The sequence below is a fragment of the Cygnus atratus genome, chromosome 4 (assembly GCF_013377495.2).
Source record: "Cygnus atratus isolate AKBS03 ecotype Queensland, Australia chromosome 4, CAtr_DNAZoo_HiC_assembly, whole genome shotgun sequence".
NCBI classification, from domain to species: domain Eukaryota; kingdom Metazoa; phylum Chordata; class Aves; order Anseriformes; family Anatidae; genus Cygnus; species Cygnus atratus.
The window spans coordinates 20,107,013-20,119,092 of NC_066365.1; the positions used below are offsets into that span (position 1 = coordinate 20,107,013).

Genomic DNA, 12,080 nt, shown 5'->3' on the forward strand with positions numbered 1-12,080 from the left:
CCCGGGCCCGGGGGCGCTCCCCCTGCCGCCCCCTCGCCGGCTCGCACTCACGGGGGGCTCCGAGGGCTGCGGGATCCCTCCTCGGCGTCGCTCTCCTCCGCCGCCGCCTCCTCGCCGATGTCGGGCAGGGTGATGAGCAGCGCCCGGCCGACCGCACGGCCCCCGGGCTCCATGTCCCCCGGGGCGCGGGGGGCGGCGGGGCTGGGCCCGGCCGGGGGGCGGCGGGGCTTGGCGAGGGCCAGGTTCATGGCGGCGAGCCCGGGAGGGGCGGTCGGGGCCCTGTCCGGCTTTGACCCGGTCCTGGCCCGGCCCCGGGTCGTTGCTAGGCCAAACAAAGCCCGGCATGGCACGCACCGCCCAGCAGCGAGGCCTGGAGGCCGCCATCGAGCCTACGCGCCCCATGGCCGCGTGGGGGTGTAGGGCGGTGATGCTGTAAACGCCAGGGAAAAGGTCCCTAAAAAGCAGCAGGGCCTCCGTTTATTCCTCACCCTGCCAAAATGTCTTTCCCCATGCTATAGTAAAACCAACCTCACTGAGCACTTAGGTGGGTAATGTGTTTGTCCTAGCTGCGTGTCCCCTGTTTGGGAGCTTGCAGCCCTAACATATCCTGTATTAAAACTTGGCACAGAACCGATTCCGAATGTCGCTAACTTGTTCATTTCTCTCTGTCATGCAAGAACGACAGAAACAGGCGGGTTCCACCCCAAATCTACAGACTTCAGCATTCTACCTCACTTCAATCCGTTAGATATTCTACTTTCAGTACCTCTGTAGTCCAAGGTAATATCTTCGATGCTACAAGTTTGATACTGTTTTTCATTTATTTGATTTTCATCTCCTCAGCAAATCACCATAGTATGGTCTGATGCTACCCAGTGTCAAGAAAACAGACAGCTCAGATACATACTGCTAATCCTGAAAGGACTTACAACTCTTCACCATAAGTAAACCCATTTATTTACTCTCAGTAATACTGAGAAACGTATGTATAGGAGCAGAGCAGAAGTAGAAAACTTCCAGACAAACAAGGAATTTTTGTATAAATATATCTATATATATACACACACACATATATATATGTCAAGTATATTGATGTTTTATCATTGGTCTTGTGCTTAAATGCTTTTGTGCTTTTTTTTTTAACATTAATTTAATTCTCACTGCAACCCTTTATAATACCTTCTTCTGTTGTAAATTATTTTAAACTGAATGTAAATACTAAAATAACTTTTTAGAACTCACTGTCATACTTTTACTATTTAAAATGATTTTCATTCATCAGCAGTTACATTTAGTTTGTATTCTTAGCTATATTACAAAAGTATCCGTAACACATTTACTCAGTTTTCCAAGACCAATTTTGGGGGCATTTGGAGTAACAAGGGTGTCTTTTGAGAAATTAGACGTGATGTCTTTTAACACTTTAATGGCCAGAAAAGACCATTTGATCATTTAATCTGACCTCTTGTATCGCATTTCACCTCAGCATTTATTTGTGCATTCTCCGCAATGTTACAATATTTTTAATATACATGCGAATATAAACCATTGAGTTGAAATGAGAAATTCTGCTTTTTTTGTCATTACAGATGTAGGAAACATAGGTACACTTTCACGTTAATCATTAAATAAAAGAAAGGACAATTGACATGGTGCATACCTGGCACCCCATCCTCACCGCCTTGCCTCCTCAACTTTCACAGTCTATGCATGAAGAGAGATATTTGTCACTTAGCCTGAAAAGGACAGAAAGATGAGATGAAAGCATCACAATAGGATAATCCTATTACTGTAATTAGGGAATCATCATCTATCACTTCATCTGTAAACAAAGCCTTTTGTTTTCACTCCAGGACTTCCTGAGCAACTGAAGGCAGTCAACACTCCTTTCACTCTTCCTGCGCATGCAAAACCTGTTTCATTAAATATTTCTCATTTATTTTCTGTCATCATGGGACGCAGAAACCTATTAAAACCCGATGTTTTTCATCTATGAATGTAACAAATCATAAGAAAAGCTGCTTAAAATGTTAACTATCGAACCATCTGAAATCTATTGTCTAAAGCAGTAAAACAACATTCTTGGTATAATGGTGGTATTGAAGTTGAGGAGAGAAATGCTAGGGAAAAAACAGTAAAAATATTCCTCAGCTAACGAAGGACCAAACAAGTACTAAAAATTGATGAAGACAAAGTTTGAAAGGTCCTCTGAAGGAGCAATTAAACATTAATAGAAACATACAAATAACTGTGTAGAGTCAATAAGTTGTGCTCAAACACTCCATAAAATTGCAGACTGTCTCAGACATGATAAACATCATTTCAGAGCACATTTTCCTCATTCTCAGCTCTCTCCAGATCAAGCTACTAGCCTGTAAATCTGTATCTTAATACTATGCAATTGCCTACTACTCTGTGCTTCTGAAAAGTACAGAAGAAGGAAGGAAGAAACAGCCAAATTAATGTATAAGAAATTACAATACAGAATTCTGTCTGGTTTGTTCCTTTTCAGTGGCTTTGACTACAGAAATAATTTCCATGTTACTTACTGTGTTTCATATAGAAAGTTTTTCAAGTTTAATCTCTCTGAATCACCCCTTCTGTTTTGAAAACAAATGGTAGTGTCCATTCTACTTTCTATTGAATTCTCTTTAACATACCCATTTAAAGGGGAGAGCCCATGGCTTTTCCGCATTATATCAGACGGACATTTTCCCTAGGACTTCAGTCATTCAGAATTTTCAGAATTCAGTCATTTCACAACTGCTTTTTGATACACAGACTGAAATGACTATCAACTGTAGTCCACTTTAAATAATGCCACCTTGGTGCAGGTGAATTGCACTGTAGACAACTAAATTTAAATTAGTGACTCTTGTATTTTTCCAGCATGACAAAATTTTTTTCATTTTTTACTGACAGCTTGCTAGTTTTCTAATGATAGAAAGCTGACAGTTTGACCATCAACATTCACCGTGCTTTACTATTAGATTTAAGTGCCATCACTAATTGCTGATGAAATGCATTGACTCTTTCTTTCTGGGCTGGCCACTTCAAGATGCAGCGAGATCTGAACATTCCTCTTCTCAAGCAAAGTGCATGATTCAACTTGTAATCTTGGATGTCATGAAGAAAGACCAATATGATGGAGTCCCGACTTTGTTCAATAGCTTGCTGAACAGCATGATACACCTTAAACCTGAATCAAAAATAAGACAAAAAATGCATTTTATTTCATGTTGGGGAAAGAAAGGCCAAATAGTTCTTTTGACAGCTCACATAATAGCACATTAGACCCTGATTTTATAAAGTCAAATGGGTTTTAATGTACATTCTGTGATAAGAAATTGTCACAACTTATGTTAAATTAGTTACTTTTTAACTACAGAAAAAATTACAATCTAAAAATATAACCTAAATCGTACAGTCTTTTCCTTCCATTTCAAGATCACTACAGAGAAGTAATGAAAAGAGTTGTTTAAAGATAAATAAAAATCATCTTTGTATGCTAGTGATCTCACCAACAAAACTTGTTGTGTTTCAAATGTGTAATTTTAAGGAAAGCGATTTACAGAGCTAATATTCACAGAGGTTCAGATATCCACTAGTCTACATGTAGAGCACTTAAGTTCATTAATTTTGTAACTGTTCAAAAATTATGATATATTAAAGGAGAATTTGCATTGCATTTTTAATTAATCTCCATAGCAAAAATAAAGATTACCTTGTTAAAAATCTGTTAAGAATTTTTTCCCCTTACATACAGTGTTTTATATTCTACTCACTTCTTGCACCAGGGATCCTTTAAGAGATGCTCAGTCACAACAAAAATAATCTTCCTGCTCCTTCTTATACTGTTAATTATGGCTTCAAATTCTGATATGCCTGCTTCAAAGTCCCGTTCTTCTAAACAAAACCTAACTTCAAATTGCTTATTTTTTTCCAGAGAGATGAAATTCTTCAACACCCAATTCTTGTCGTGTCTTGAATGAATAATGTAAGCATCATAATCATACTCTTCCTGTAGTCTATCAAGTTCTTTAAAACCAAGTATTCGATTTACTGAAATGTTCCAGTAGAAAGCTATTCTCCACCCTTCAAAATGGATGAGAAGAACAATAAAAATGAGTAGCATCACAACTGTAGTAGTGATCACAAACAGAAGTTTAAATGGAGCGCTGTCTTTGCAGGCTGAGCTATCAAAATGCAACACCAGAGTACCATGATACTTAGGCGGAGTGTTGCAAATGTACTGAGACTGCAATCCAGGTATATATGCTTGGGTCGCATTAAGCCAACTAGCAAACCAAGCAATACTTTCACAGGTGCAATCAAATGGATTGGAATCCATCTCTAGCTTTCTCAAGTTCTTGAAAGCTGGGCCAAACACTTCTTCTTCAACTGAGGTTATTAGATTTTTCTGAAGGTTCAATGAATTCAGAGAGGTTTGGTCATCAAATAAAGTTGCCGGAAGCAGATTCAAATTATTTGATCCTAAATCCAAATATTTTAACTGAAACAGACCCTTGAAAACCTGAACTGGAATCTCATCAAACCCATTTGATTTTAAATTTAGAATATGCAAGTTGGGAAGGTCTTTTAAAAAAAGAACAGGGCCTCCCGGATTTGCATGTTTCCAAAGCCGAGCTAAATTGTTGTGCTGCAAATTCAGAATATCAAGTTTGTGAAGTCCATCAAACAAATCTTCCTTTATGTTTGCTATGTTGTTATTGCTGACATCCAGGACAGTCAGATTTTGTAGAGGATGAAAAGGTGAAGGAGAAATTGCCAGATTACTGCAACCTACCTTCCTTAGCATGAGCATTCTAAGGCTTGGAACAAAAGAGAATGATTCACTTCGCAAAGTCAAGTTTTTGTTATAGGAAAGATAAATATACTGTATATTATTGAGACCTTTAAACTCATGACCTGTGAGCTCTTGACTAATTTCATTAAGACCAAGATCGAGAATTTTCAGGTGTCCCAAGCAGGAAAATGCCCCACTTTCTATTGTAGAGATTCTTGTTTTTGTGAGGTTGAGAACCTGCAAGCTGGAATTAGCAAGTGATAAAAATGTTGTATTAGTTATTCTTTGTAAGTTTATGTTGCAGTTAGAAAGACTCAGGTATTTAAGGTTGTTCAGTCCTGTGAACATATTAGTAGTGATTCGTGGAAAATTGTTGTTATCCATTAAAAGGTACTCCAGGTGGTATAACCAGTGGAAGGAAAAATCTTCAATTTTCCCAGTGAGTGAATTTATCAGATTCAGATGTTTGATGCTGGACAATCCATGAAATGAACGTGAAGATACACGAATAATGTTATCCTTCAGGTTTAAGTACTCTAAATTTGAAAGCCACTGAAAAGAGTCGTCTTCTATCACAGAAAGAGAATTTTTGGAAAGGTTTAAAACTGTGAGATTTGTTCCTTGCAGTCCCTGGAAAGTTGTCTTGTTAATGTATGAAAGCTTCACATGGCTCAGTGAGAGGTTCTGAATTGCTGTGTTTGATAATTCTGTACAAAGTTTCTTTGTGCAATTTTCACCAAGTTCAACATTGTTCAGTATAAGGCCAAACAGATTTCCAATTGCACGTAAACATCCTGTGTGAAACTAAAAGAAAAGGAAAAAAAATGGCCTAAGCAAGGGGATTACAGAAGAGATTTGACCCGTGAAGCCTAAACTTGGGAAGCGTATTCAAGTGAGACCATCAAACAGAATAAAACTCCCAACTTTTTCCACACCTGAGTTTAGACAAACTTCTTGAATTACTGTTTCACATGCTAGTGGTTCTAAAATTCTAATATGATTATCATAATTTTGAGTGGTACTATTTTAGAATAAATAAAAGGTTTCTTAGTCAGATGAAAGTTGATTACAATTGTGTATCCAACTAGTGAAAACCTTTTTGCTGCAAGTATCGTAGAAATACAGATTATCTCTTTTCAACTTTCTTTTATTAGTTTCTGCTAAGGATACCAATATACTAGAGCAAAAACAGACGTAAAAAAAAAAGTGATTTAGGCCTTCAGTTAACCAAGAAAACCAGTCTCTTCATCTGAACAAAATCTATATTCATGAACCATGATACTACACACTTCCTTCCACGATACAAATTGCAGGCCTCTGTTATAGTGCTGGCCCCTCATCTTGATTTCAGATGTCAGTGGAATAATTAAATACTTAATTATTACTTAATTAATACTTAATAATTAATAATACAGTGCGATTAAAATGCATAAGGCTGCTTTTCAGATAGCAGTACTGTAAATTCAGAGCAAGCTAAACTAGCATAAAGTAGCTCTGCCAAAGAAAGTCCCATCCACTTATCCACCTGCTGTACACTTGTGCCAGTATGGGTATTCATGTGGTCATATGGTGAACCAGACAGGGAACTAGCCTGGCTACAAGATAACCAAGCCAAGAAATCTGTAGAGTTTCCCTAAGTGAGCAAGTCCATAGCCTCATTATAGTTTGCATCAGCAACAGGGAGGCATGAAGCCTAGAGGTGAACAATTTAGACCTGCAACACTTAACACTACTCTTTAATGAATTGTGTTTTAACACTGAGGGGGTCAGAGAGAACAAGGTAGAAAGCAGTGAGGTAGGTGGCAGAGCAAACAACGCCTTTTTTTCTTTTTTTAAGTAAAGAGTGAATATACTTTTCTGTAATGATTATTTCTCTGGAGTAGCCTATATGCACAAATGAAATTTCTCTCTGATAACTAGAAAGGGAGACCTAGATTGTTTAATTAGTCTTGCATATCATACTTTCTCCCTGACTTAGAAAGATTTTTCAGCTGTTCACCTTCAGTTCATACAAAAAAAAAAACACAAACCCTGCATAGAACGTACGTGATGACGGCTCACAGAGGTAGAATCATAGAATGGCTCAGGTTGGAAGGGACCTTAAAACCATCTGGTTCCAACCCCCCAAAGGTTCCAACCCCTGCTAGCTACTCAATCTAGCTCTTGCTTGAGACTTCTGATCTACATGAGAACACCTCTTGCTGATAACAGTGTCAGAAAAATAATTGTGTATTACTGTTGAGGGTCAGGAGCAATGCTGTATACAATAGAATGGTTTTAACTTTGATCTTGGTGGATTCAAATTATATGTATAAGACATAAGCCATACAATCATATGGGATAAGTCAGGATAGTTCCATTTCGTACTTACACCAGTTGAATTTCTGTTGAAATACTTCCTACCTCTTTCAGGGGATTCGATGACAAATCAAGACTACTCAATGAAGTGTTGCTAAGAAAACTGAGGTCTTCCTTTTTTAACTCAGTGATTTGATTTCCACACAGCACAAGCTCACGGAGGTTCTTCAGCTGCTGTTCCAATCCTAAATTTGCTGACTTCAAGTGATTATGAGTTAGATCCAAAATATTCAAGTTCTGCAGAGAAGATGCAAACAGAATTATAAAAAGTCTTTTTATGTAATAAAGAAATTGAAATATTGCAGTTGTCTAATTCATGAGAAATTGGTTGCAATACTACAAATAGTACTACCAAAGCTGGCTGTAGTCCTTCACACTTAGTTGAGAGTCATGCAAGCAATTGCATTTTACATAACTGAACTGGAATACTGAGTGTGCCAGAAATGTTCAGCCTTGCCCAAAACCACAGCTGGGCTCATTAGAGCACTGTAGGACAATTAGTTCCCACACATTGTCTCTATGTTCTTTTGTCCTTAGGCCCTTCCTTGACCGCCAACCTCATAGATGCTACAGAGAATATTTAACCACATAGGAACTAGCAGGAAAAACAAAGGCAGCTAAAAGCCTTCTTATTCTCTCAGTCCCTGAAGCCCTGGGAGACACTACATTTAGCCTAGGCATCGGTCTTATCAGTCTGAGTGTTTACGCCTTGACCTTGAGAATTTAGGCTAGCTATCATTTTTAGACCTCATGCAATTCAGACTCCTGGCCAGCCATTCCACCCTATGCTTCATCTGCTGCTGCTATTCTTTCAGCACAGGTACTGTATGGAGAGATGCCTCAATCGGATGCAGCAGAGGAAAGGGGAAGGAGAGCATTGGCTCACAAGGATGGCTGTGACTCCAGTGTGTTCTAACACAAGAAGCCACTAGGCCTTTTCTTTAGAAAAAGGATGAAGAAAGGTTATATGCTGGGTATATTCAAATGGAAATAGGCAGATGTTTTGTACACACATACTATAAATTCCCCATATATACTTTATTTACAGGAAAAGGTGCATTTTTAGCTTACCTCCAGGGTTTTGAAAGGATCATTTTTTACATCTATTATGTTGTATCCTAGATTGAGCTCAGTCAGGTTGGTGCAGGAAGCAAATGCACCATCAGGGAGCTCATGCAATTGATTATGTTCTAGCACCAAAATTTGCAACAGGGGCAAATTTTTGCATAGTTCTGGTTGCAGTTTAGAGATGATGTTGTATCCTGCATTTAAGTAAACCAGCTTGCTGTACTTGGTCAGATTTGCAGGACACAGTTTTTTCAGCTGATTATGAGAAATGTCCAAAACAGTTATATTGTTTGGGAGATCAGAAGGAATTTGAGTCAGTTTTAGGTGACTGCAGTCTGCCATTGTATTTCTGATTTGACATTGTTTTCCAACCGATGCACACAGCAAGCAGACAGACACCAGTCTCAAAGATAAGCTGTTCCAACAAAGAATATCACTTCCCATGGCTTTATCTGCAAAGGCAAAATGAATTTGCATTACAAATTAGAGTCATTTTGACACAATTCATACATTATAACTTAACCCAAAGGGTAAGCAAGCCAGGCACAAGAAATCATGTAGTTTTATACTGAGCAAACACTGATTATTTTTTACCTATGGAAAAGGTATGTTTAATAATCACTCTTAGCTGAAAATAATTATATTTAAAAATCTACCAACAGTTTATCTATAATCAGTGCAAACTTTCAATTGTTTTCCATTTTCTGATTAATTTTGGATTGATTTAACATGCATAAAGTACAATAAATAGGACAAATTATGCACAGGCCCTTCAGTGTTAATTATCTGTGCTCTGAGCTTTACTACACTTAAATTATTTATAGTTATATGCAGTAAGAATACCTAATATAAATGCCACTTTATTTTACAATTCTTGCCAGTTTTTGTTTTACAAGTCACTCACAAAATTCTAACCATCTATTTTTGTTTTGTTGCTTGTCTAACTTTAGTTACAGCTATAATAAAAGAAGGAATACCAGGCTATAGAAAGGTGTATGAGAAAGAACAGACAAACTATACCTACCTAAGCAAAACAACAAAAGTGAGAACTGTAGAGAAAATGCTGTCCACAGACTGAAGGCATTTTTAAGATAATTTATAATGTCTTAACAAAAATTCAGTTCCTTGCTGGGCACCGCACGTGGACCTGTCCTGTCCCTTGCGGCTCACTCAGCCTGGCTCTCTGCTCACCTGCTGCTGGCAAGCAAACAGGGGAGGTGAGGGGACAGCAAATATCTGAACCTGGCAGTCCTACAGGCAGCTTGACCTGCTACAGCTGCTGCTGAACACAGCCCCCTATCCCTCCAGCTGAGGAATATGAAGGACTAGTTTTCCTTCCTCATTCCTCTGCAACCCAGGAGCTGGAAGAGTGTAGGAAACCAAAGGGGGAGCTTGTTTGATGCCTCTAGCCTGCATGCTTTTGAGGGTTTGTTTTACAGAGATAAGGTAGCTGCCAGGCTCCTCGGTAATTATTGCCAGTTCATCTTTAAAGTTTGAAAGGAGCAAGAAACACACTATACAAACATAAACCCAGTTCTTTGGATGACTTCCAGCGAGGCTAACAGGGCTGCCTCCTTGTGCTTGGCCATTTTCATTGCAGCAAGTCTGAAGACAGCTTTAACTGTTTTATGCTTTGGTTGGGAATCCAGTGAAGTAAAGACAACTGCTATCAAATTGGAAAGACAAGGTTACAGAGTAATATTTAAAGGAGAGCAGACAGAACCAGAAGTGTCAACATTATTAGGAAGAATCTTAACATTGGAAAACTGCAGCAAGGGAGCCTCCAGCATCTTCTGGTGAGTGATATTCCCTCTCCACCGTTGATGTTTGCTATTTAACATAAATACCTCCTGCCAGCTGGGGTCCTCACAGCTAGACACAAGCACCCAAGCACGCTCTCATTAAGCAAACAGCAAGGGCACCGACTTCGTGCAAGTTCAGAGAAATCTACAACCAGGGAAACTGCCAAACTCCTGAGCAGTGCTTTAGCTTCGCCTCTCTGATACCTGTATTTATTACAAATACCTGAAGAACAGCATCAACTTACCACCGTGGGCTTTACCTCCTTCAGTCTGGGGGCATCCAGGCACCACACAAGTTCCTCAGTGCACAAAAACCATCAGGAAAAAAGCTGCCCGGAGCTGGAAGGAGAAGTGAAAGTGAAAGTGAAGTAGGGCAAGCCTCCGTGCCAGCGGGGCAGCTGCTGCTGGAAGTGCACAGGGGTTTCACAGATGAGCAGCATCACACAACCCAGTAACAATCCTGGCTACTTCCTGTGTCTCTGAAAAAAACTGAGGACATATCCCAAAAGCAGATGTTACTGACAGGTTACTGGCATAGGGATATTACTCTTTTGTGGAAACAATGCACCAAAAGGGTTCTACAGAGTCAAATAAAGTATGCCTCTTTAAAAAGGGAACTTAAGTGACAGCATAATATATTAATAATATATGTTATATATAACACCCTTATATTAATAATATATTATATATTACATATTAATAATATATTAATTAAATATATTAATTAATAATTATAACAATACATTAATCAAATATTTTCTATTGTAATAAAATAAGGAAATATTTTCAAAAGTCCAAATAAAAGTTTCAGGTGCAGCTTTTAGATGTTTTTCCTTTTAACATCACTTGTGAATTCACTTTTTCCAGGGACCTGACCATCACTTTTCTGGAGAGAGAGGACTTGTCCAATACATGCTTCTGGCTGTGACAAAAGGTCCTGCTGCTTGGGCTACATTGGCATTGGTGCACCTGTGTGTCACAAATCAGGAGGCTCACAAACCTCTTACTCAAGAAGCCTCTGCAGGGCTTATCCAGCCATAGGCTCAGCTCACATTATCAGGTAGTAGCACTGCCCCTCGAGTGGAGACAGTAGCTGCAGCAGTTGCCTAGAAAAGAGTAAAAGTGGGCTGTAATCCTTCCTTCAAAGTGTTTGAAATCACAGCCTGAAGGAACATGTTAACCCCCCACCTGCCAGGAGCTCTGGGAGGGGAGGGAGACTGTGCTGGCTACCACCCTGCATCCTGTTAAATCTGGGACCACTGGCAGCTTGGCAATGCTGGGAAGCACAGGGAGGCAGAGCAACTGCCTAGTATAAACTAATGCTTATTCTTGGAGTTAAGACACCAAAATGGACACCAGAACCACGATCCTTTACAGCTAAGAGGCTTTAAGGCCTGTTTCATTCCCATTTCATAGTTAAATTTTTGTCTTCCATTTTAGCTTGCTGTGGGAAGAACAAATTTGTTCCATGTTGCCCCATGTGCTTCTGCAGAGATAATTTGATCATAAGTGCAGTCATGCTAAATTACTCTGAGGAGGGTTTTCCCTCTGTGTTTTAAAACTCTGCTGCTCTGGAACAGAAGGGATTGCATTGATGGCAAAGAAACAGAATAACTAACAACCTTTGCAGAGCATTGTTCTAACACAGCAATACTGTCAGGTATTTTGCATCCCATTTCCCTCTACACCATAATCTTTGCAAGGTGAAAGCTGCTCTTTGATCTCACCTCTCAACTGATTCCTGCTCAATACCTCTAGCCATTTTGCAGCATGATTTGCAAGAACCAGCAACTTACACTGTGCAAGGCAGACTCTAGGGCATACACAAACAGTGCAGGTTCACCTAGTACAGGATTTCTGAGGCAAAGGACAAAAGTTGACACATCTGTGCCTATTTCAGTGGTGTGAAATCACATCAGGTTCTCAAGTTTCCATAACTTCACTGTAAATTAAATGGCACTTGTGTTTTCAAGAGCTGTAAAGGACATGGTAAACTCATAGTGTAGGAAAAAGTCAAGCACTCCACCTGTCCTAAGAATATTTTA

General features: G+C 39.3%; 1 protein-coding gene across 1 annotated transcript; it reads right to left on the reverse strand.

Annotated features, from left to right (window-relative positions):
- Positions 1-805: 805 nt before the first annotated feature.
- TLR3 (toll like receptor 3) lies at positions 806-10,397 on the reverse strand. The gene is made up of 5 exons (XM_035557885.2): positions 10,281-10,397; positions 8,237-8,685; positions 7,211-7,402; positions 3,786-5,611; positions 806-3,199 (listed from the first exon to the last, which is right to left on the reverse strand). Exons 2-5 carry the CDS (start codon positions 8,675-8,677, stop codon positions 2,971-2,973), a joined length of 2,688 nt encoding a protein of 895 aa, XP_035413778.1. The 5' UTR covers positions 8,678-8,685; positions 10,281-10,397; the 3' UTR covers positions 806-2,970.
- Positions 10,398-12,080: the final 1,683 nt, after the last annotated feature.

Bases quoted from the DNA above. Each gene is read 5' to 3' on its own strand.
- TLR3 (XM_035557885.2), bottom strand. From the start codon at position 8,677: ATGGGAAGTGATATTCTTTGTTGGAACAGCTTATCTTTGAGACTGGTG. The intron at 5,612-7,210 runs GTAGGAAGTATT...CTTTTCTTTTAG, and splicing joins CATCGAATCCCCTGAAAGAG to TTTCACACAGGATGTTTACG. The intron at 3,200-3,785 runs GTGAGTAGAATA...TTTTTGATTCAG, and splicing joins AAGGATCCCTGGTGCAAGAA to GTTTAAGGTGTATCATGCTG.